Source organism: Megalobrama amblycephala, linkage group LG12 (assembly GCF_018812025.1).
Source record: "Megalobrama amblycephala isolate DHTTF-2021 linkage group LG12, ASM1881202v1, whole genome shotgun sequence".
Classification (NCBI taxonomy): Eukaryota; Metazoa; Chordata; class Actinopteri; order Cypriniformes; family Xenocyprididae; genus Megalobrama; species Megalobrama amblycephala.
In genome coordinates, this window is record NC_063055.1 from 24217102 (window position 1) to 24243635 (window position 26534).

General features: G+C 35.8%; 2 protein-coding genes across 2 annotated transcripts; one reads left to right on the top strand and one right to left on the bottom strand.

Annotated features, from left to right (window-relative positions):
- Positions 1–4926: 4926 nt before the first annotated feature.
- Positions 4927–8738, bottom strand: zgc:110353 (uncharacterized protein LOC550482 homolog). Its single transcript, XM_048211283.1, has 6 exons — positions 8309–8738; positions 6797–6857; positions 6412–6559; positions 6160–6256; positions 5803–6059; positions 4927–5536 (listed from the first exon to the last, which is right to left on the bottom strand). Exons 1-6 carry the CDS (start codon positions 8562–8564, stop codon positions 5402–5404), a joined length of 954 nt encoding a protein of 317 aa, XP_048067240.1. The 5' UTR covers positions 8565–8738; the 3' UTR covers positions 4927–5401.
- Positions 8739–21706: 12968 nt separating this feature from the next.
- Positions 21707–26514, top strand: mmp9 (matrix metallopeptidase 9). Its single transcript, XM_048209847.1, has 13 exons — positions 21707–21988; positions 22109–22347; positions 22438–22586; positions 22677–22805; positions 23404–23577; positions 23730–23903; positions 24105–24278; positions 24357–24512; positions 24645–24846; positions 24973–25106; positions 25198–25348; positions 25492–25595; positions 25703–26514. Exons 1-13 carry the CDS (start codon positions 21854–21856, stop codon positions 25810–25812), a joined length of 2031 nt encoding a protein of 676 aa, XP_048065804.1. The 5' UTR covers positions 21707–21853; the 3' UTR covers positions 25813–26514.
- The last annotated feature ends 20 nt before the right edge of the window (positions 26515–26534 follow it).

Consider the following 26534-nt stretch of genomic DNA (forward strand, 5'->3'; position numbering starts at 1 on the left):
CATCTCTAGCGGTTACTGTTGTTTATCCAATATCCTTTTTTATTTAGAAGAAGAATGAGGTGTTTAATTGCTGTGTTATGTTTTCCCAATTCACACTGCCACCCATCCATATCATTGATTTTCATCACATTAGTTCAGATCTGCCTTTCTTATTAGTGTCATTCATCTAATTTTCATGAGCAGCTTGTTCAAATCTCACATGCAATATAGTAATAACCAAACATCTGCAGTTCATCGCAATTCCCTGCTCATGATACCAATCATAGAAGCAGCAATCATCCTTTAAAACTTTTCCAACATTTTCCTTCAGGTCAGTCCTATATTCATAATAAAAAATCTGTTTAAATGTCCAATAAATTATCTTGTCCTTTTAACAGTTAAGGGGTTTTCCCATGACTGACAGCACTAGTCAAAGCATTTGTCAGTTGCGTCTTGTTCCGTGTTCACAACAATTCAGTCTTTTCAATGTAAAAGTCTTCGCTACTGACTGACACACTCATAAAACCGTCTTTGTCACCATCTAATAATGGTGTAATAATATAACTTCTGTTGCTGTTCACGGTCAGGGACTATTTTTCCCGGCGGAAGGAAGTCTTTTAGTGATTTTACTTCATGAAAGTTGCATTGATACATATTTTTGGCTTTAATATTTGTATTGTGAGGTAACAGTTTTATAAAAGCAATAAAGTACTCGAGGCTATTGCTGTATCGTGAATAACCCTCACGACGTTGTGCCGAGCAACGGCCTTACAACACAGCCTCTCGTACCTTACTGCTTACATATATATATATATATAAATATATAATAATGTATGATAATAATAATAATCATCATCATATTTATTAATTTGAGCTTTTTTGCCATATGGGCCATAGAAATTTATGATGAGTCCCCTTCGGTCCGAGTCTGTTCACTGACTTTAAATCAGCTTCACCTGTCTCATTAGTAACAGCAAACCATGACAGCTGTCTGCTCATAGTTTGCTCAAACATGGGCTAAGCACTGGACCTAATGAGATGCTGTAGACATCAGACACACTGACAGACATCTGTCTTCCTCCAGTCTCTCATCTGGAAAGAATACACTTAATCTGAATCTCAATGATGGTAGAATCAGGCCTGGAGAAACTGATGCACAGCATGTGCATGTGGCGTACCATTCATCCGTTCAGATGGCCTTTACATCTTGTGCCAAGATGGTGCACAATTCTTTTTGTATTATTGCTTTAATCTCACACAGCCAGACACATAAAATCTGGTCCACCTTGCATCTTATTCTAGCCAAGAACTGACAAACAAGAAGAGATCATTTTATAGCCACACAAAGCAACCAACCACAGTATGTTTTTGTTTGTGCATATTTCAGCATAGCACCGGCTGCAGCATATCTCTGTGACATTAAAGTACGCAACATGCTGTAGGCCAACTATGACATCACCACATGTTATCTAGTGAGAAACACTCATCATGGTATCATTTTTTACGCTTATCTTTGTAATATTCCAGTTAATCAGTTGTTATTTATTTTGCAGCATATCAGTTAATTTGGATCAGTAAAATAAAGCTCTTTTCCTGAGGAACTGCAACTAGATTAGCCATTGAATATCTTAATTTGAGACTAATTCAAACAGGAGATTGTGTCACACAGTAAATGTCACCACTTTAGTTTTAATGTTAAAGATTAAGCTTAGCTAAGCAAATGCAATGATTCAATTATACTGCCCCAATTAGCCTATTTGTATATGTCTCACAGAAAAGATATCAGCCTCACATATCCTGTAATTAGATTCAAGCAATCGTTTTTAATAAACGTTCAATAAATGTTGTCTGATGTTGTGACATTATTTACTGATGGTACAAGGCTACACACACAGCAGTTAAGGATTTCTACTCGATAAGTGAATTACAACAATTACATGGCGAGCGGCAGAGAGGACTACTATTAAACTGTCAAGTCAGTGAGAAGTAACAACGTTTGATTTCCAGCAGGGGGAGGTGAAATACCAAACTCATTCAATCGCTGTCATCCAAAGATTGCTGCTAATCTTTCAAAGTAAAATCTTGTTCCAATTAACGCTGTAGAATTAAATGAAACAGATGTTTCTTTAAATGTTGATTTAAGCATTGTGGTGTAAACTTTTTTTCACTTTGCTCAAATATATCAAAGTTCTCTTCAGATGGAACATATAAATTCACTGTCCTCCATTTACAAAGCTCAGACATTCTATATTTCATCTTTTGCTGTGGGGTCAAAGGTCGCAGATTAGCTGTAATATTGATTCCACATCCTTCACTCTTCACTAAAGTGTCTGTTGAGCTCTGAAATGAGCAGCAGTGAGTTAATGCACACATCAAAAGAGCAGTAGGATACTGGTGCAGAAAGGTTGCCTGAACAAATGCTGAGTTGAAGATATCCGCGGGAGATCAGTGGCCTCCAGGTTGACAGGCAGTCTTCCTCTGTATTTATGTCACCGTGAGGACCCGAGTGTCACGGTAAATGCCATTCTGATGTTCCATTTCTCTTCACATGTCTGCTTTTTAAAAGGAACATGACACACTCTCCCCTTTAGTTGAATTAACTGAGCTGATCTAATAACAAATGAGGTTACAGAGAGAACATAGCCAGCAATAGAGACCATTACACTCTCAGGGATGCATGTCCTGATTTTTACAAGTTAAGCCGCCCTTCCACTACACATGACAAACGACAGCCAATGGACCGGAGATCATTCATTTGCTATGGAGAGGACTCGATTTGAGCTTTGGATGCATTAAAAAATTTGAACTTGAGCGACTACCATACACGACACGCCGACCAGATGTAACGTATACCAATGTATTCCAATCAGATTGGTGTGAGAATTATTAATACATTTTATTGGAGGTTATTTGTCCTGCATAGCTGTTTAGGGTTTGCATTCATTTATTCGTTCCAGCATGTTGAAAGTTCAGAGGTCAAAGGCTCTTGCTTTTGCGTTCTTTTACTGGAGATCAAGCGGCAACCTCCCCCAGTCTCTCGTGAAGCCAATACGGAAGTGACTTAAACTGCGATTCATCGACTGGCCGCTATGGACAGGCTCCAAAAGAGAGCAGAATCTCATTGAGTCCCATGTTAAATTGGCCAAGTTTACAGCAGAAAAAAACATGTTTACAAGTTGCTTCAAATTGTGGTTTTGGTCTATACTGCTAATTTTGCCCTTCATGACAACTGTGAGGGGGGTGATTTTTTTTCTAACTCATTCGTTTAAATTATATTAAGCCTTAAAGTTCTGCATAATTAAGGGCGTGGTCACTTGAGTGACAGGTAGATGCCGCTGCTGTCTGTGAGCCGTCACTTTACCTCAGCTAATTCCAGCCGCTGAATTTGGCATCTCAGCCGTATTTGTGCTAGATTATTTTATACAATTATAAAATATGGCTTGCTGCATAATATTCGAGACTGATGTGTGTCTGTGTAGATGTGCATGCATGGGGAAGAGAACACACATTGTTGGATCGTCGCGGCATTGGCTAAAAGTTTTGTTTGTGAGATTTACTACAATGACAATACCAGGAGGATATACAACTCTGACAGCACTGCTTAGATATTATAACTAAAACTGCTGCACTATTTTGAAAAAAATATACTTTGGACACGGGCTCATTTGTTTGTTAGATACGATCGCATACAGTTTTACAACATAAACGCTGCATTGCATCCTTTCTTGAAGAACCATGACAGAGAGCAGATCATTCAGAAGAAATGTGATGCAAATTGGATAATATATCAATATTTCATGAACAAAAAGTACTGTTTTTTTTGTTTTGCAATGGACTTTCATATTTTAAATATTATCAAGTGCCACAGATTGGATTCATCTCGCGATCTCTATTTCATTATAAAGGTATGAAGTCCCATTTTGAGTTTCCATGTTGTTATTTGCACACCCAACACTACTAGTGTTGGAGCATCTATATCTTAAAAAAAAAAAACATAAACACCGCAGATTGACAGTAAACCTTCATAACTTTCTGATGATAAAACTTATCTTCGTTAATATTTTAGATCGTATCTAAGATAGATAGATAGCTCCTTTGCTTGCTAACATGGTCACGTCGAGCTAGGCGGGCGTGGTTTCAGCAACCAGTCACATCAGCTCAAAGCACCTCCCGCCTCTTTGCCCATTTTCAGTTATCCGGGAGTGACGTGTGGTGACGCGCAGCTAAGATGGCCGCGGCCTCATTTTCGCTTCAAAAATGCTGTTCAGAACTCTATGGGTGACGTCACGGACACTACGTCCATATTTTTTTACAGTCTATGCTGGAGATGCAAAAAGAAATATTGCAAGTCAGTGTGGGCAAAACACTACCTAGCTCGAATGTAACTGTTTAGTGCAAGAGATGCGCCTTAACAGGAAAGATTTCCGAGACAGCGAGAGTTTACCCATGTTGCTGTGCAAAATCATAATGAAAGTTCATTAAGATTGCCACTTGGGGGCAAATTCCATCAGTGGTGCCCAAATGTCATGTGTAGTAGAAAGGCGGCTTTAGACGCATTCCTGAATCAACATATTTAGTTGATTCTGGAACAATATTCCTGTCCGAAATGTCATCCTTAAAATCAGAAGGAAATTATAGGAAAATAACACTGATGAAGAAGCACCTAACCCTGGTTTTGAACCTAATCTTGACATAAACTGTAAACTTGTCCCTAAAATCTGATTGGTTGATTAGAATTTTGCTCCAGGATCAACAAATAAAAAAATGTTGATCGAGGAATATGTTACACTTGGTGAAATCGGGTTCTGCCTCAGGGACACCACATGCATTTATGTTTAATTTATTTATTTTTGCATTATTGTACACTTTGTTCGGAAAAGCACTTGAAGGAATGACATTGTCATACCTGCATATTATTATGAATGAAGACAGGATGATTGGATATTGTTGTCAGTAGAATTTTAATTTGAGATTTTATTTTAAATAATTTTTTTTAAGAAGCTAAAAATCACTTAATTTGAAAGGGATAGTTCACCCAAAATGAAAACTGTGTGATTATTTACTCAGCCTCATGTCATTCCAAACATGCAAGACTTCTTTCTTCTTAAGAAATGGTTTTGTCCATGGAATGAAAGTCTGGAAATGGTTTGGATACCAGCATTCTTCAAAACCTTCTTTTTGTGTTCCGCAGAAGAAAGAAAGTCATACAGGTTTGGAACAATATGAGGATGAATAATTAATGACTTTGAGTCAACCATCCCTTTAACAAATGCAAATTATTAGAAATTTATAGAATACATTTTTGCATATTTATTTTATGCTTTCATATTTTTGAAAATAAATTAGATTTTATAGTATCTGATACAAGTATTCCGTAAGTGTAAAACAAATGTACAAACTAAAGTAGTACTTATTGCTTATATTAATTTAAAATATTCATGTTGGCCAGGTCTGGGTATAATCCTGCCTCCAATGCTTTGGATGAGGTCCTATGAGGCAGTACGATCAATGGGAGTTTAATCACAGGGTTTTTAGTGAATGATACATCCAAAAGAACCTGCAACAGAAAGAGCAAGTTACATTGTTGTTGATTTTAAGAGAGAAACGTAGACAGAATCTGTGTAATTTATTCAAGATCATTTCTTATTTGTCACAACATGTGTTTTGTGTATTCAGACACCTGCTTGAATGACACTGTCTTTTATTTCCGTGAAAACACAAAAAGAGACTAAAAATACCTGACCATACTACATAAATCATTTTTGCTCCTGAAAAGAAACCAAGCCCTTTTGGAAATCTTCTAGAGGCCAATGGGGGACCTACCTTCAGTCTATACTCTACTTTGAGGATTCTGCAGTTCTGGATGCTGGAGCTGATTTCTAGGGGAAGGGCTAGTACTTTCGTCAGATTTTGTCTAGTGGAGGACACTAAAGGCTCTCCCTTCTCCTTCAGTATCTCTGTGGTATGAACGGCTCTATGGCCTCCAGCAAAGAAGCTCTGCTTCTGGTAGATAATGTACTTTGGCACAATTTTTCGAGTTGAGCTGTTGACAATCTCTCCATTAACAACTAGCCTTTCACCTGTTTGAGAAATAAATATTGCATTATAGCTTGTCAAATGAATCAACAAATTGATAGATCCAATAATTTACCAGAATGCTAATTATATTGCCTGGGTTACCTTGCTGGTAGCCTGTCTTTGGCAAGAAAATATTCATTGAAATATTTCCAGAAGCAAAAAATATAACATTCTTGTCTTTACTGCCATGTTGAGATGCCTGCAGAGAATGAAAGTTTTAGGGCTTGTTAGGTAATTACTATCCATAAAGTAACAATTACTAGCTAATCTGTTCATGTTAACCTCACCATTACAGAGTGACATTTTTCTGTATTTCGGGTTTTTTACCATTAAAATTGTTGTCATTAATCATACCATCAGTGTTGACTGATCATAATCAGCTTTGGCAACAAAGGTGAACTTTGCTTCTGCTTTGCTTGCAGCACGCAAAGACCTGCTCAACTTTCCCAGAAGTCGGTAATGGATTTTACCATGAGCACCTTTAAAAGATGATGGCAGCCCCCTGAGAGTAGAGAAATTTTGCAAGAATGACTAACGGTCTTCAGAGAGAAAAACTTGCATCATATGATAGATCAATATTTCAGCATATACAGGATATAGCACATTGAATTATTGACTACATTGCAAAAAGTAATTGAGACTATTTCAAAGGAAGATTGATTTTCTCCCAGGAATCAATACAAAGTATATACTGTGTATCTGTAAGTCATATCTATCAACCGTAAGTCTGGTGACTTACTGGTAGGGAAGCTGAAAGGCAAAAGGGAAGACATGTCTACCGGCCACTAGATTAACAGAGCCTAGAAAAAAAAGATACAAGATACAGACACATATATTATATGTATGTATGTGTGTGTGTGTGTGTGTATATATATATATATATATATATATATATATATATTGGAACCACTAAGATTTTTAATGTTTTTAAAAGAAGTTTCGTCTGCTCACCAAGGCTACATTTATTTAATTAAAAATACAGTAAAAACAGTAATATTGTGAAATATTATTACAATTTAAAATAACTGTTTTATATTTGAATATATTTCACAAAGTAATTTATTCCTGTGATGCAAAGCTGGATTTTCAGCATCATTACTCCAGTCTTCAGTGTCACATGATCCTTCAGAAATCATTCTAATATGCTGATCTGCTGCTCAAGAAACATTTAATGTGTACAATTGTACAAAATATTTGTGTACAATATTTTTTTCAGGATTATTTGATGAATAGAAAGTTCAAAAGAACAGTGTTTATCTGAAATCTAATCTTTTGTAACATTATAAATGTCTTTACTGCCACTTTTGATTGATTTAATGCATCCTTGCTGAATAAAAGTATTCATTTCTTTCATTTCTTTTCAAAAAAATAAAAATAAAAATTCTTACTGACCCCAAACTTTTGAACGGTAGTGTATAATGCTACAGAAGCTTTGTATTTCAGATAAATGCTGTTCTTTTGAACTTTCTATTCATCAAGGAATCCTGAAAAAAAAAAGTACACAACTGTTTTCAACATTGAAAATAATCATAAATGTTTATTGAGCAGCAAATCAGCATCAGGATCATGTGACACTGAAGACTGGAGTAACGATGCTGAATATTCAGCTTTGCATCACAGGAATAAATTACTTTGTCAAATATATTTAAATAGTACACAGTTATTTTAAATTGTAATAATATTTCACAATATTACTGTTTTTTACTGTATTTTTAATTAAATAAATGTAGCCTTGGTGAGCAGACGAAACTTCTTTTAAAAACATAAAAAATCTTAGTGGTTCCAAACTTTTGGACTGTATATATATATATATATATATATATATATATATATATATATATATTACATTTAATATTACATTTAATATTTTAAATATCCAGTCTTTATGTTGTAATTTGAAAATTCATGTAATCTGAAAATATGTATTAAAATATAAAAATATATTACAAATATTAATGTTAGGTGCGATTAATAATGATTACTTGCAGAATGTGCAATTAATTACCTAATTTTTTAATCCACTGACAGCATTAGTATACATAAACTGTAGTAAATATATTAAACATATTTCATGTAATATATTTTAGAGAATATATGTATAATGTATAATATACACAATTTTATATGATAAAAATCCAGTCAATTTTTGTCTCTGTAGTGCAATATATACTACTATGCATGAATTGCAAAGATTGTTTTGCCCAGAAGAGTGTGTACAGTATAACAGCATCTGTTTATCATCAGATATTACCATCTGCTTGATCCTCCGGTAAGACAGACTGAGTTTGTGAGAAATACTTCTCTTTATCCCAGTACGTAACACTCTCTTCCCCTTGTGTCTCAGTCCATGCCACATCAGCCTTGCCTTTTGCCTTCACAGTGAGAGCTTTGATTTTGGTTTCCTTCGACACCTCCACAATAACTCTGCCTGTCAAAGTATCCCCATTGCTGAAGGTGTTGCGATCATTTAAGGCATCATACTCAATGGCGAATTTCCGGATTGTCATCTTCAGGAAAAGCAAGTCAAGTGTGAAATTGTAAGCGTATTTGTAGGATACCTGGAGTTGTAATAGTCCCTTCTGTTTTCTTTATCCGTCTTTTAAAAATACATCTGCTGGCATTTCCCAGACGGAGAGCTCACCAAACTGGCTCAGCGGGTTTTACTTCGAAAAGACACACAGCTCTCGTCAACAGGTCTAGTATGTAAACTGAAAGTAAACCACATGATAAAATGGAAGAGCTGTATGTATTTCTATGGTGTCAGAGACCAAAGAGTCTGTTGGGAAAATCTGTTTTTATAGCATGGTAGTGTAAACAGTGGTCTTGTGAGGCAGCAAACATGAATACGGAAGAGCATCTGAACAACAGTCCCTTTGCTCTTGCTGCACCTGCTCCACAAACCTGAGCTTTAATCATTGCAGTTCATCATGGATGTGTGTTTTGTGGTTGAAGAGAATTTTATAATCACTGTCTATTGTTTGATAATTGCCCTCATTTATTTGAACATACTCTTTGTATTAACAAAATGTGATGATGGATGAAGCAGTTATGAAGACAGTGAGTGAAGTGTTGAATGGAAATGTGTGGGATGAAATTTCTACAGGATTTCTAAGTGGTGGATTATTTTTGGTGTAACTCATTTTCTCCTATTTTCAAGCACATAATACATTTATGATGGCAATGAAATAATGAAATAATAATGAAGGGGTGACTTTAAGTCACTTAGAAGCTTTTCTTGGTTACTACATCCTGCTGTTATAAATCTTTAAAAAATCTTTTTCTTAATCTGCCATTTTTTCCTGTGCCTTGTGAAAGACATGCCACATTTTTGCTCTGCAGATCTGCCCTTAGAAAAGTATATTTATTCTTTTTCTTAGTGTGTGTGTGTGTGTGTGTGTGTGTGTGTGTGTGTGTGTGTGTGTGTGTGTGTGTGTGTGTGTGTGTGTGTGTGTGATTTACATTTGTTTGGAAGTAAGCTTGATTTAAAACATAGGGCCAGATTTACTAACAGCTTGCATCAGCGCAAACCCTCTTTTGGCGTCAAAAAACTACTGTCAGGTCTTACTAAAGAAACACAGTGAAAAAATTTAGCACTGAAAAGGCATGGACAGAGTTATTTTTGTGGCTGACCTTATTGCATATGCATTTGTAGGAGTTTCCCTTTCAGACGCAAAAATTATGGGAGGAGAGTATTAAAATGAATCACGCAAGGTGATTTACTAAGGTTTGTGCTAGTCAATTTACTGGTATTTGCGCCATTATTTACCACCCCAATTATTTACCTAACTTATAACATTTACTTATTTATTTGTTTGTTTTTGTTATCCTTTATTGAAGAATCTACCTTTTTTAGCATTTGGTTAAATTTAGTAGGCTATTCTATTAGATTCCATCATTAAGCAGTCAGTTTATAATATTATGACATAATAATCAGTTGTAAATATTTTTTCTATTTCCGTCGCCTCCAGGCAACATACTTAAAAAGGAAATGCCAAATATTATGATTTTCATTGCAAGGTCAATTCTAACACAGAACACTGAATCAAAATTGCTTTCATAATGTGTTTAATAGCTGACGAACAATGGGAATGTGTGGAAATCAGTCCCAAGTCCCATCACATCTGTCTAATGCATGGAAAGGAACCTGTCTTATGTTCCACACTGATAATATCAGTGTTATAGTGTCTGAAGCTGTATGCAAGAAGGGCGATATTTGATTCTATAGATTTTCTGAAAATAGCCAAACACACTCACTGTCTGTAACATGATTCTAAGCTGATATAGTCATGGGTTTTCAAGGGCAGGGTCATTAGACTTGTCCAATACATCCTGCTTTTCATTAAATACAAATTAGACTGAGTAGCTGACCTGATCACAATTAAATATTTGTAAGTCGTCATTAAATTCTATGTAAATTATTTAGGCATGATGATTTGTTGAAATGGTTTGAAGCAAAATTATCAGATGTTTTTAGCCTCTGGACATTGTAATGAGTTAATGAGAGGACATTAATAAATTCATGTCACAATGTCAGCATATCAGGCAAGAAATTTTTAATTGCTTTAATATAATACAGTTATCTAAGCACTGCTCCAGCATTCCTTATAACCTATTAAATTTTTTTTCTACAGCAAGCGGTTTGTCTTTATTTACTCATATTTCCATTAGACTGATGCAGTGCTCACTGTTCTCATCTACAAAGTGGACCGAAGGTATTCAAACCTTCTTTCAGACCATGTTTTTCTAATTAAAGACTGCAGTCTAATCTTCAATGGCTTCCAGTAGGGCATAAGAGAAAAAGCACTGACACACATGAGTGCCAAGGATTTTTTTTCACTCTTATCTAACTCACTTGGGTCAGCAGGCATGAAAAGCGTGCTGTTCTAGTTGAAGCTTCAATAATTATTCAGGCTTAAGCTCGAATAAACACCTCTACATCAGAGCCGATTCAATGATGCTGAAAGCTAAATGTTCTGCAAAAATACTTTTGGGTGCTTTTAAAGGCATTGGAAACAGAAATATCCAGCCTCCTGGATTTGAGGTATATGTCCTGCTGTGAATCAAAGTTGCAGTCAGTAACTAGAAGGTTTATATACCATATTTACCAATGCAACATGAAGGGAAATACACTCTAAAGTCCAAACCCTCTCTACTAGTAAAGGAGTAGTTTTTAACTCATTTTGGCCTACAGTTTTTCAAATGAGTGCTGAAGATATAAAGATGCCCCTTTGGCCCTTACGCCTCTGAAATTGTCAAACAAGCATCATGTAAAATTATGAGTTTATAGAGATGTTATGGACCAGGCTGTCCACAGTGCAGATCAATAATACAGTGCAGTATATTTATGGAGGAGAAATCAGGCTTAAAAGGCTCAGGCAGACAGAAATGGAGGAGCAGAGAGCCCAGCAATCAAGCCGATCTATAAATTGCTATGAGGTATAAAGCATAAAAGGAGAAAATTAAATTAATTTTTGTAATTAAATTGATTAAACGCAAGCACACACATAAGTTTAAAAAATTGTTCTAGTGCACTTCTTTTAATCATCTTACTGGAAGGAAATCTTCAGAACCATTTATGTTCTCCTTTATTTACATAAATAAATGATAGCAAACACTATATAAACACATTCACAGTTTCTGTGATCAGTGTGCCACACATTTGAGGTCACAGCTGTTGGTTATATCAAGCTCTTCTACACATTTACAGAAACATACACATGTATACACAGACATCTATGTCAATGCATTAATCCTGATGTTTTTAGAAAAACGTTTTGATGTTATATGCACTGTCATCTTACGCATGCCAGCATGTCTCCATCATATCAGCTTTGCAAGCATCAGATGGACATGTTTTTTTCCTGTTATGTTTCAATATGAAATAGAGACTGTATTTATTAAGATGCAGATTATTTATACACTGAAAAGGTGTGGTTGTACATTTTCTAAATGTTTTCCAATAAATGTCATTGTTTTATACGTTTTGGTTTGTGTCTTCTTGACTTCATATACAACAGTTTGTGTGTTAATGATTTGTACACTGAGCTTACAGAGATACACAGTGCCCTCTACAGCTAGATTCATACATTACTCTTTAAAAATAAACAAATAAATAAAACTTAACCCTCATGTAATGTTCAAACTGACCCCAAAGCAACTTTGACATCTCTGAAAAATATGCTAATTATCAGAAGAATTCATGAACCTTCACATTTTGTTACTTACACATTTTCACCCAATCAGTGATGTCTGGAGGCATTTTGACCCACACAAAAAACAATGCAGAAATTCGCAAATAACAGGAGTTGTATAGGTTAATAGAGGTTATTAAGGTATCATGGAGGTTAATAGTCTTATTAATGTAAACAGACTTTTAGACAGCGTAATTTAGTTTTTTGGAAACACCTTTGCATCCTGACAGGCCAGAGGTGTAAACAGCCTTTTTTTTAGTTGTCCATTTTTAATTAAATCAGGACTTTGACATAAAACTGCATAATGACTTCAATTCTGACTGATTGCTTCATTATTTCTTAACCTTTGGGTTAAATTAGGTGCCGCTGTCTGTTTTTCATACGTTTTAAACTTTTTGTGTTGAAACTGATTTGTTACAGCCTGAAAATTGATTATTCAGCTTTTAACAATGTAAACGTCACCCTCGATGGATTACATGGTCCTGGAGTTCCCTAGTTTTTAAAGATGATTAACACTTACAGGAAAAGACTCCTGGTGCCTGCTGCCAGGATGTGGGAGGTTCATTGTGTTGCATGTGGAAAACTAGAAATTTACCTGGATCATGACTGTTATCCTGCTGTCACTCAACACTTGTGAGTTGTGAAATGCTAAAACGCCCTTTATGATATTTGGGCCTAGATGATTCTCTGAAAATTGATTTATTATTTTTTCTATAGCAAAAATATAAGCTATAACAACCTTACCCTACTTGAAATTAAATATGATTTATTTAAAATTATTGTTATTGTTAAAAAAATAAATTCTTATTAATTATTATAATTATTTATAATATATCAATTAATATTTTTGTATGTCAAGAGCTTGCTTTTATGATTCATTTTATATGAATCTCTCCATTTGCATTTAAAATACACAATGCAATCATGTTTAAATGTACAAAAACTAAAATCAACCTGTTTTGGCTTATAACTCTACCTAAGGTTGTTTATAGTTCTTTCTTCTTCATACAACCTCTTCCTGCTTTTCTCCGGCCAAATTGCACTGTGTTTGTGTTATGTCAGCACACAAATGTGTTTATTTTTGGTATACAACCACATTCTTTCAGAATGAGCGAGTTACAAGTTAGCGGTCAAGAAAATATGCTCACCTTAGGGTAACCAATTATCCAACCTTATACAAACACACGCAAAAATGAACCCAACTTTGTCATGTCAGGGCCTGCATGTGGTTGGTTGTGCTAGCAGCTGCTCCTGACTCAAGTCGAGGGGGAAATTCCTCAACCTGCTGTCTTGAGAGGAACTGTTGTTTTATACATAAAGTTGAAACTTGGTAATGATGGTGATGATGGTTTTGTTTGTGGATACTAAGCGGATTTTGTTGCTGCATTCATTATACTAAACGCAGGTCAATAAGAGTGTGAATGTTTTAGGTGTTTTGCTTCCTGAAACCTCTTTAAAACACAGGAGACATCTCTGATGTGTGTTTCAGACATTGTTCACAGAGGAAAAAAATAAAGTAAACACATTTAAACTGTTATAGAGGCGTAGTCTTGTGTATTCCAACATGTTAAATAAGCTCTAATTATATGTGGGTTAATCAAGCTTTGTGGTCCATTCCTCTCACTGCAGCAGCGAGTGATCAACCACACTTTACAACTGCTTTCCTCTGCCAACTTAAAGAATCCTTTCTGCTCAAACCGCACTTCTCTCACTCCTCATTGACTGTCTTTGCTAAAATCCATCCTTTTTTTAGATTTAACCCCCACCCCACTTTTGTTGTTGTTTCTTTCATTCTCACTTGAATGTAACCTAACTGCCCTTTAAACTGACTTTGTTAAACATTGCGTATAATTCTCTTTTTTTTATTTTGAGTGTGGTTTTTCTGTGCCTTATGTGTCTTTATGTATATTTTTCTACAGTGTCTATAGCTGAATAGACACTGCTGGGTGATTTTTCATTGGAAGGGGAGGAAAGGAAATGTAAAACCACCACTTGCTACAGGTCTTGCTGAGTTCAGCTTGTGGTTGCTTTGGAGTGACAGTAAATTCTGGATGTTGTGCAAAGTTTACAAAGTAAATCGGTTGATTCTGAGCAAACATCTGTTTTCTCCTCTTTTTTGCACACCATTTTATTTAACCTTCACACTTCCTGTGATCTTTTGCCTCAATTATATTACTATTCTTTTATTTATTGGTTTTGCTGTTGTAACAGTTTCCGTCATTAATTTGTTTTTATTGTTTACAACTAATGTAGAATCTGCAGGTTAGACTGATATAATTAATATCTCTCTCCCACGCGATTCATTCAGGAAACAACATCATTCTGACAACTGAACACCTAATTACTCTCTTTCTCGGGGATTTAAATGAATCATTGCAGTGAGGCCTGCTCTATGAAAAGATTTGCAGAACTTCTACAGCCAGACAGAAGAGTCATCTACGATTTATCAACACCAGGCCTTTGAGTCACAGATCCCATGGATCACAGACATGAATGCTTTTTCTTTTCAACCTATTTTCACATGACACCTTAGGCTCTAAATAATAATGCTTTACATTTGATTGCAAGTATTACTCAATTTGAGTGGTGACTGATTTTAATTTTTAACCTCATGTTCACTAAAAGATATAATAAATAATAGAAATTATATGTATGTGTATTTATTTAGTTAAATAAATCCCTTTTATTTAGTTTGTGTGTTACTAAATGATGTTTTGTGCTGTTTTAGTAGCTGTATTGTATTGGTTTTGATATTTAATGCATTATTTTATATGTGATTTTTGTGATAACTTGTTTTATTCTGATTTTAGGTTACGTTTTGAAGAACTGGGCCAGGGATGAGAGATGATATTTAGCCTACAGGGCTCACTTTGGCTCGATTACAGTCTTGTTTCTGTTGATTAATCAGCACTGTCCCTGTCAAATAAACTAAATGAATAGATAAATGAATAATTTAACAGCTCAACATTACATACCCAAAAACAAAGGCCCTGCACGATTTATACATAATTCCAAAACACATCAAATATATGTACATGCATTTAAGTGCTGCAGGGTATATCCGGTGTAGGTAGTGACATGATGGAAGAGAAAGTACAATGATTTGGCAGGATGACGGCTCTCTTGAGGAAGTAGTTGACAGATGATGGGATAGAGTCTGTGTCAATCCATCTCATTCTGAAATTGTATGGGACTTTGAAGGATGGTGGATGTTGCCCAAGGGCAGAGTATTTGAGAATTCTTGGATTCATGCTTAATCTGAGGGAGTAGATGATACGAATCATGTTGTTCCATATTTATCATTGACATAATCTTCCTATTAAGTACCAATGTTTGCCTCTGACTGGTAGACAAAAAAAAGTGTGGTGGCTCATATCCTACCCCTCTCTGGTGTTTAGGACCAAAAAAAATCCCCACTAAACTCCTATAGTGTCATCACATATGTAGCCACAGGAAATGATTCAAGCTCTTATGCAAACATCTAGTCCGCATTTGCTGCGCTAGTAGCAAAGCAAAAAGCAAGTACCTTTGATGTTAAGACCATAAAATTCCTACTTTTTTTGCTTTTGTCTTCTGTTTTGATTCTTCCCGTATGCAGAACATGATTTCACCAAGTGCAACATCTTTGTTGATCCTGGAACAATATTCCAATCAGATATGAGGGACAAGTTTACATGTTATGTCAAGTTTAGGCTTACAACCAGGGTTAGGTGCTTCTATATCAGTGTTATTCATTGATTTTAGAGATAAGTTATGGGTAGGGTTAGGTTTAGGTGTAGGGATATGGTAGGACTACATTTTTGGACAGGAATGTTGTTCCGGTATCAACAAACTATGTTGACCCAGCAAACTCTGCAAAATCAGGACTTGCCTTCCCGTATATCTTGCATAAGAGTTGTTCTTACCGGCAGAGTTGCTTGATTTAACACAGCTTTGTTTTCTGCAACTATAAATGTATGTCAACATTGCAGCAGATGATGTGGTGAAATGATTCAGCTGATACGGAAAGGCCATGTTCACATAGCAACACAGTACAGTTGTCAGTATTGCTGTTTACACATAGTTTGATTTATTTACAAGAGTGAAAACCACATTCAGGACTCATAACCCCATTTTTGTGTCTGAAATGTGGCATTTTCTGTATACAAGCTGCTGGTCAACTGGAATTTGACAGATTAACTCTTTGCTATTGAAATATTATTAGCGTGTCAACTGACTGTGATTAGACATTTCAGATGTCACCATTTTTTATATTTTCTTTGTTTATTATCTAAGTGTAATGTAAAAGACAAAAACAGGGACTTGGTTCTATTCATTGGTTGTTGATTGAATTTTGAGATGTGGGCACAGATCAATGTTCAGAAGTTGAGGCAGATCAGAAGTTGAGGCAGATCAATGTTCAGAAGTTGAGGCAGATCAATGTTCCCAAATCCGTGGTTTTCCCACCAAATTGGGCTACTTTTAAATTGTTTCCTTGGATTGATTTCAACATTCCCACCCCCTGGAACACCTCCCCATTAAGCAAAGACATTTCGGCCCCCCAATGGAGAAAATCGCATTGGGTTACTTTTGGGATATTTTTGATTGCCCACTGGGCTAGTTTCGTTGTGTAGACCTGGCAACCCTGACCAAATGAATGTGAGCTTAGAGAGACAAGGTTTAAGCGGACTGAGTGACTGGAGAAGACCTGCATACATCACCAGAGAGAAGTATTGTATATCTTTTTCACTGGAAGGTCCGGTTATGACATTTTGATTAAACATTATGAGGGCAAAACATATAAAAAAAGAAAGAAATGTATGCATGGATGCATTGTTCACAGTAAGATATATAACATACGTTTAGAAAATTGATAGGGTGAATTTTTATTTCATGCCAACTCTAAAGTAGCTTCCCCAACACTAAGAACAGGTTTTTCAACATGCTTTCTGTACATTTTCTTTAAGTTTTGCAAAATTGTGCAATGATTTAGTAAAAACAACACCTGTATCGATGCTGGTAGTTTCTAAATGACTTGGGAGTGACATTCCCAGGAAACATCATTTTGCTGATGTACAAATTTACTCCTGTGGGAGTACAATCATGATATTTTAGTCAATTTCTTAATAATACAAAAGTCCAGTGTCATATTTCTCTGCTGTTCGGTGTATTCCCATTCAATTAAGCTGAAGTATCAGCATCTTTTTATAGAATACATGGCCTCCATTTCACAAGTGGTCAGTGGTGATAAACACAATAAGGAATTACTCTCAATGATTTATGAACAGTTTATTCGGTTGTTCAGCCATTTCGTAACACAAATCTCATGGGCCAAACATATCATAAAATATTATTAGAGTATTGTTTTCCTAAAAAGCAGCCTGCTGGAGTGGGACGAAGCCAAGTGTGAGGGTTCAGTGTCTGTGTAGGCTTTGGCTGGAGGACCAGGGCAGGGCAGACTATGCTGCTGTGGTTGTTTTATAGGCAGCAATCTCTGCCTGCGACATTTAAAACATAATTATTTTCATGCATCACCCTGAGAGTTTAAGAAGAGGCGGACTGCAGCGCATCAACTCTACAGGCAAACAGTTGCGTAGAGGAGCTTGTACACAGATCGGTACTATTATCACACAGGATCTTTTCAGATCTTTTCTGTGGTCACATTCGCACTGATGTCACACTCACATCCTCATTATTGTGATGAAAAAACCTATGTCTGTTTGCTGTGGTTTCCTCTTGTCACATAGGGCATGAGAAATGTTTTCTCAAATAGACGGTAAATTTACTATTGCCAAACAAGGCAAGTTGATATTTTGTTCCAAGCAGAAGATGCTGGGGGGTGTAATAGGCGTTTTTTGGATGAAGAATCGCAAAAACACTGTGGCATTCTCTACAGCCTTCGAGCCATTTTTCATTGCTCGCTTGACGCCATACTTAAACACATACAGATGTTTCCGCATAAGCAATCTGGATAGTTTTTGAGAAACCTGGAAATGTGACAGATGCAAATAGTAGCGCCCATGTGATTGTGCATAAATTATTGTAAATTGATGTCAGGTAAATTAACCCAGCTTATAAATAGTTATAGCTACAGGACTTGATTACCATAAAAAATTAACAGAGTGTCAGCATGTCATTATAGAACTTTTATTATAGAAAAACTACATGAAGTCCGAAATCATCCAACGGGATTGTAACAAAAACAGGGCAAAAACCAAACCTGACCACATCAGCAGCATTTTGGTTTCTTTCTAAATATAGCACAACATCCAACATATGTGTGTGTGCGTGTGGTTGTCATGTTAATCCGTATTGAAATATTTTGTACGTTTGACATTTACCCTCCTCGTAGGAAGGCTTGTCCTCAAAAGGGTTTTCATGGCTAAACTTTAAATGAACAACAGCACTCTCCACATCAAAGTCGTATGTCTGAAAAACATAAACACCAGTATATTTCCCTTGTTTTGTCTTTAAGTTTAAAGGGTCACTCCCTTGTTGTCTAATGAGAAAATTGTGCACAGTTTTTGCATGAAACAAGTCTTCATGTGTGTGGACTTACTCTACCTCAGCATGATCAAACAATATTTTCACACAAACACACATACACACACAGGTTTGTTTTTCTATCTTAGTGAGGACATTCCATAGGTGTAATGGTTTTTATACCGTACAAACTGTATATTCAATCCCCCTACACTACCCCTACCCCTAAACCTACCCATCACAGAAAACATTCTGCATTTTTACATTTTTAATAAAACATTTAGTATGTTTTTAAAGCTATTTTAAATATGAGGACATGAAATGTCCTCATATTTCATACTTACATCATAATACCAGTGTAATATCCTATGTCATTATACAAATTTGTGTCCTCATAAATCACAAAAACATGCACACACACACACACACACACACACACATATATATATATATATATATATATATATATATATATATATATATATAAACTGTGTGTACGAGTGGTGTGTGTAAATGTGATACAGAAATAATTTGAAATAAATTATGTAATAAAGATCTAATATTGTGAATAGATATGTGAGGATGTGTAAAAAACAACTTGCAAAATTGTCTCAGGATTTGCAAATGTCTAACAAATTTCCTAATAATATCTTGCTCACCATTATGTTAGTTACACACCCCAAATACATATGTACACATGTCAATGCCCTGACACACACACACACACACACACACTGGTTATAAAAGTGACCTCATTATATTGTAATCTTTATTATCCTTTAAACATATCAAATGCATTTTCCAATACAACTCCACCCACAGGACAGACATTACAATGCATCATAAAAGTATCAAAACTATTTCTGATAAAATGCTCTCAACATGTTTGATATATTGCCCTATGGTCCTGCTCTCTATAGCAATTTACTTAAAAATCAGGTTAAACAGAAAAATACATATACATACGGATTACAGTTCCAAACCTTTTGATGGAAATTCTAAGGGGCAAACATGTAAGTGCAGTGACAAGACTAAACCTCAACTGGGATGCACTTGTCCTGAAGGGTTGTAAATCATGACACAAACAACTCAAACTAGTGTTCCTTGCCCTTGGCATCCACTAAATCTGAAACTGACTAAAATAAACAACATGTGAAAACACTGACACTGATGTGTGAATGAATGGCAGATGTAAATAAGCTTTTACATTTGAATTCTAAAATGCTGCTAATTCCTGGTTTGTTATGTTGTCCAATTATGTGCAATTAAGCATTTGTGTCATTATGTTGTTGAAACAGTGATTAATGCTTATTTGTAATCAAGTTTCGTCATTCGTTTTTGATGAAATCATTAACAAGGATGTTGCATTTGTGTTGGAAGTGTCTCAGACACAAGAATGTCCTAATACAATTAAGTTTTACTGTGGAATCAGTCCGTCTCTGTGTCAAAAGCCATTACTAATCATTCAGATTTGTCCCATTATGGCTCTTTGCAGTCTGAATGTACCTATACCTAGCTATTATACTTTTCCCTACCTTCTTCTGTATTCTATTCTTAACAATTTATTTATAAAATAAACAGGCTATTTTATTAATGTCCTTAAAAGAGCAAATCTACACACAGTCACCTCCCCCACTGTAACTGCTGATTCATTATCAAGCGTATACTGAGAGAGGAAATGAATTTTCATGTCCAAAATAGAGACATCCTTGATTTACAAGATACTTAGCCATGAGAGAAGCGTTTATTACTGATGCATTTGCTGATATGACAAGGAAGTGATAAATATGTTGTTTTACATTGTACGTGACAGCATGTTCCTAAAATGCACATGAACACAACATCAGTGACCAAAATTAGGAAATTAACATAGGATTGTGTATTCTGTATTACTTAAGAACACGCTTACATCCTCATTTGCAAAGCATCATTAGGCAACTTTTCTGATAATTGTACACATACACGATATTCGTTCACATCATACACAAATTCATACGAAATTGCACCTTGTATCATAGTTGCATTTTCCTGTGAGATCAGGTTGATCATTCAGCTTCATGAATGCTGTGCAATAAATGTGACACCTTTTCAGTTTATGGGTTTTCTAAAATTTACTAACATAGAGTGACTTTACGTCCATCCATTGTTATTGACAGGTAACGGTCCACAAAAAAAAAAAACTATGAAAACGCCCTTTGGAAAACTGATATATCAATACAATTACTTTTAATTTATTTATATTTATTGTATCTAGTATCTTTATATTATAATGGTTTATTAATAATTTTTCTATATAAGTACATTTACACTCATATATCCAATTGCTAAAAATAGATATTTATTTATTTATTTGGTGGAAATACACTTATACTCATATAACCAGTTTCTAAAATGATATACTATCTATCCATTCATTCATTATACCTAAATGCTAAAAAATACATCCTATTTATTTTTTTGTTTATTTATTTTTCTTGTACATAAGTGCATTTGTAGTTGTATGGCCAATTGCTGAAAATATATATTATTTAAGTATTTTCCATTAATACATTTATACACTTATAACAATTGTTATATATATACTATTTATTTATTCACTTCTCTTTTGCATAAAAAGTCATATTCATTTAGCCTATTTCTCAAAACATATATACAATGTTTTTTATGTTTATTATTATATTTATATAAAGATACTTAAATTTTTTTTTTAAAGATTACTTTAAAATTTTAAAAAATTAGTAAAAAAAAAAAAAAAAGATGTGATGTAAATGGCCATTTATTTTAAGAAAGTAGATAAAAGACAAGCCAGTGTTTGATGTCATCTTTTGTGTCTTCAAGCTCAATGTGAGGTTGCTGGAAAATCCCTTATTTTTTGAATGGACAAAAAAATCACTCCTTTCAGTGGGCAAGTGTTTGGTAAGTGGGAGTGCTAAAGTGACCTACTGGAGGAGGGTGGGTGCACAGTGACTAATCTCTGAGGTGCACATAAATACTGCCTTCAGGGCACAAGAAAGACAGAAGGAGAAGAAAGAACAAGACTGCTTGCACTTCGTCTCCCTGGAAGACTTTTTCTAGAATTTCTAGAGTGTTTTCTCATCGAAATTTACTTTTTTTCTTTCAAGTTTTGACTTGAAACTCTAAACATGAGACTTGGAGTTGTGGCGTTTCTGGTTCTTGGAACCTGTTCTTTAAGAGCTTGGTGTGTGCCGCTCAAATCTGTGTATGTGACGTTCCCTGGAGATGTGATCAAGAACATGACAGACATACAGCTGGCAGATGTGAGTATATCGACTTCTTAGTTCATGGTTTCTATGATATGGATATCTGCTTTTGAAAAAGTACAAATGCATTTGTATTATTCTATATGAACACCTTTCTATGCATATATTTGACTCCAGGAGTACCTGAAGCGTTATGGCTACATAGATGTTCTCCAGAAGAGCGGACTGCAGGCAGTCGTGTCCCCTTCTAAAGCTCTGAAGAAGCTCCAGCGGCAGCTCGGGCTGGAGGAGACGGGGTCGCTTGACAAGTCCACGATTGATGCCATGAAGCAGCCTCGCTGTGGGGTCCCAGACATCCGCAACTATCAGACTTTTGACGGAGACCTGAAGTGGGATCACAGTGAAGTTACATACAGGTGAGAAATTATCTGCACCAAACCTTCGACTACAACACTTTTATCTTGTGATGAACATGATGTAATCTATTGCACTGTTTTGATTTGCAGGATTTTGAACTATTCACCAGACATGGAATCCTCTTTGATCGATGACGCCTTTGCCAGAGCTTTCAAAGTCTGGAGTGACGTTACCCCTCTGACGTTCAAGCGTCTCTTTGACGGCACTGCTGACATCATGATCTCCTTTGGGAAAGCAGGTGAGTTGAGCTTTTGTAATGGATAAAAGTATTAAGATTAAACACTTGGACTTCTGAGGAGGTTTGAACGAGCTGCTGTTTTTGTTTCAGATCACGGAGATCCCTACCCTTTTGATGGAAAAGATGGGCTGCTGGCTCACGCCTACCCTCCAGGTGAGGGAATACAAGGAGATGCCCATTTTGATGATGATGAATACTGGACACTTGGATCTGGACCAGGTGAGTCATTGTATGAATAGCAGTAGCTTTGATATACGGTGAATTCAGGTTGATTGGGACACTTTTCCAAGTCATTTCAATGGCAAAAAGTGTCCCAATTGCCCTGAATTCACCCTATAAATAGTTTTATTTCATGTAGCATCATACGCTCATCATACGGTTTCATATAGGGTGCATAGTGGAACAATAGCTCCCTCTACAGTTTTGAGTGTATAATGACAGTTAGAGTGTGTCCTGAAACAAGGATAACATTTACATAAATTTGGAAACATATTATCTTTATAATATCACACTTAATATTTTTCATATAGTCTAGTATAAATGAGTTCTTATATATTCAAATGTATAGCTTTTTAAACTCAGGTCAGGGGTATTTTTTAAATATTTGCTTTGGATTCTATGCAAAAAAAGCAGATTACTTAATATTGGAAACATATTGTCTATATATCACACTTAATATTTCTCACATATAGTATTGAGTCCTTAAAAACAAATAAAGCTTGGATCCCTCACAAGGGGATCGTCATGTTTATGCCTATATATTTAATTTATATATAAATTTGTGGAGTAGACAATGACATTGATGTGTCTCCTTCAGCCATTAAAACCAGCTATGGTAATGCAGAGGGTGCATTGTGTCACTTCCCCTTCCTGTTTGAGGGAACATCCTACTCCTCCTGCACCACCGAGGGACGTGAAGATGGTATCCCCTGGTGCGCAACCACTGCTGACTACGACAAGGACAAGAAATATGGCTTCTGTCCCAGTGAGCGTAAGTGTTCCAGTAATGATTTTATGGGGCTTTAATTCCAAAACAGACATTTAAACTGACTCCTTATGTGGAATTAATGTGACTGTGTTTCAACAAGCACAAGTTTTTATTCTTATGAGCATGTCTAACATTCTGTCTCTGTTTTCCCACAGTTCTCTTCACGTTTGATGGGAACAGCAATGCAGCACCATGTGTTTTCCCCTTCGTGTTTCAGGGGGTAACATATAAATCATGCACCACCGATGGACGATCTGATGGGTATCGCTGGTGTGCTACCACAGCTAACTTTGACACTGATAAAAAGTATGGATTCTGTCCTAACAGAGGTGAGCAGCTCACATATCTTCAGACTCAACCCTGAAAACTAAGATACATATGAAAGAAATTATGAAAGACTAATATGTTCTCAAAGTCTCAGCAGCTCACAATCAGATATTATTTTTCACAAGCACACCATATATCTATTTATCTAAGATAGATTTAATATTAATATATTTAATCTTTTATGATATATTTTCCCCTCACAGATACTGCTGTGATTGGTGGAAATTCAGAAGGAGAGCCATGCCAGTTTCCTTTCATCTTCCTGGGAAAGTCATACACTTCCTGCACCAGTGAAGGCCGTAGTGATGGAAAACTCTGGTGTGGAACAACCGGCAACTATGACAAAGATAAAAAATGGGGATTTTGCCCTGATAGGGGTAAGTGATATTCATCTCCTTTAGACGCTATAAAAATATGAAAGCGAGACATTAGCTAACATGCCTTTTCTCTCATAGGATACAGTCTGTTTCTGGTGGCTGCTCATGAGTTTGGACATGCACTTGGTCTGGATCACTCCAACGTCAAAGATGCTCTGATGTATCCCATGTACAAATATATAGAGGATTTCTCCTTGAATCAGGATGATATTGAAGGCATTCAGTATCTCTATGGTATTTATCCACTTAAATGATCCATCGTTCTCTGATTGTTTAGTTTACTATGCATGTTCTCATTCAAGATTCAAGAATTTTTATCTCGAATTCTGGTTTATTTCAATATTTGTATTCATTTTTTCTTTTCAGGACCTAAAACTGGCCCTGACCCCACTCCACCAAAACCAAAGACCACCACTTCATCTCCGATTGGGCCAACTAAACCCACCCCAAGTGAGAAAACAACCGTTTCCACCACAACAGATGTAGTCCCGTCACAGGATGCCTGCCAGATCAAAGAATTTGATACCATCACTGAAATCCAGAAAGAGCTTTATTTCTTCAAGAATGGGTATGAGCTGTTATTCTACATATATACTGATATGAACTTGCAAACATAACTTAGGAAACTTAAAGCACTTCATTAAGCCACATTCTCAAATACATGTTTCTAAATTCTCACTTTTTAACATCTAAGGCACTACTGGAAGATCTCAAGCAAAGGAGAACGCAAAGGCCCTTTCTTGATCTCTGGGAAGTGGCCTGCCCTGCCAGCCATCATTAACAGTGCCTTTGAGGACCAACTCACCAAAAAGATCTACTTCTTTGCAGGTACTTATTTATCAGATTGAGGTATTTTGCCATTATTTGCAGAATATGTTGAAGTTCAGATATATAATAGCTCTGTATTTGATGCGCACAGATAAACAGTTCTGGGTTTATACTGGAAATGATGTGCTTGGACCACGTAAAATCGAGAAGCTCGGCCTACCAGCCAACTTGGAAAGAGTGGAGGGATCTGTGCAGAGAGGAAAAGGCAAGGTGCTTCTGTTTAATGGAGAGAACTTCTGGAGGTAAGTAACTTTGCTTCAAGAGTGTAACTGTAATTGATAAGCTTATAGCATTGAGCTAACGGTGGGAAATTATAATTTAATGATAATAATGATAATTGTAGTTTTTCACAGTTTTGCCTTTTATGTCTTATTTCTTGTCACAGACTCGATGTGAAGGCTCAGCTGATTGACAGCGGATACCCTCGATTCACTGACACTGTTTTTGGTGGCGTGCCCATCGATTCCCATGATGTGTTCCTCTACAAGGGTAAGGGAGATTATGTACAAATTAATTTTTAAAAGTCTGATTAACTACTCTCATTTATCTGTTCAAGCAAATTAAATTTGTTCTTTCTATTTTTTAAAATTTTGCAGGATTCTTTCACTTCTGCCGGGAGAGTTTCTACTGGAGAATGAATGCCAAAAGGCAGGTTGACCGAGTCGGTTATGTGAAGTACGACCTCCTGAAATGCAAAGACGTGTAGTCGCTCGGCACAGTGAAGACATCCAACATCCTAACCTGATGACAGAGCCCTTTTTTTAATAGGGAAACCATTTCTCTTCTGTGTAAAATGTAGTGAGGAAGACACAGACGGAATGTATTAAATTTTAAGTCCTGTTTTGGGGATTTTGACTCAAACTGTTATAGAAGAAGAACAGTTTTAACACTGAAATTATCATAGGCACATGAAACGGGATGTTAGGCATATTTGTCTCATTGTCTGTCAGCTTTAACGTGGTCTTACAATTTATCATTTCAGCTTACTATATAACTGCTTTGGTCATGATGAGTTTCTTAACAGCACATTAGGAGAAACTATAATCTTGTTCTATAAAACTTCAATGAGGCTATGCCAGTCTAACTCGAGGAATTAACTTTGTGTTTGTAAATGAACGAGTGGAGTCACCACAGGAACATTGTAGCCTGAATGCATTTGTTGTCAACAAAGCATCCATTCTCTGTGTTGACCCCACTCGGATGTTTTTCGAAGCAAAGGTTTATTTTTAGCCTTAGTGCTAATGTTGAGATGTTATTAAGCCCAGATTTTGGTGTATTGTGAAATCATTTGCCTGGTGTAAATGATAATATTAATATTATTAATTTAATGTTCCACTTTCCACTTATTTATGTTATTTTTATTTGTTTGCTGCATTATGTTTACTCAATAAATTTGTAAACAAGATCATTCAATATGTGCAACTGCTC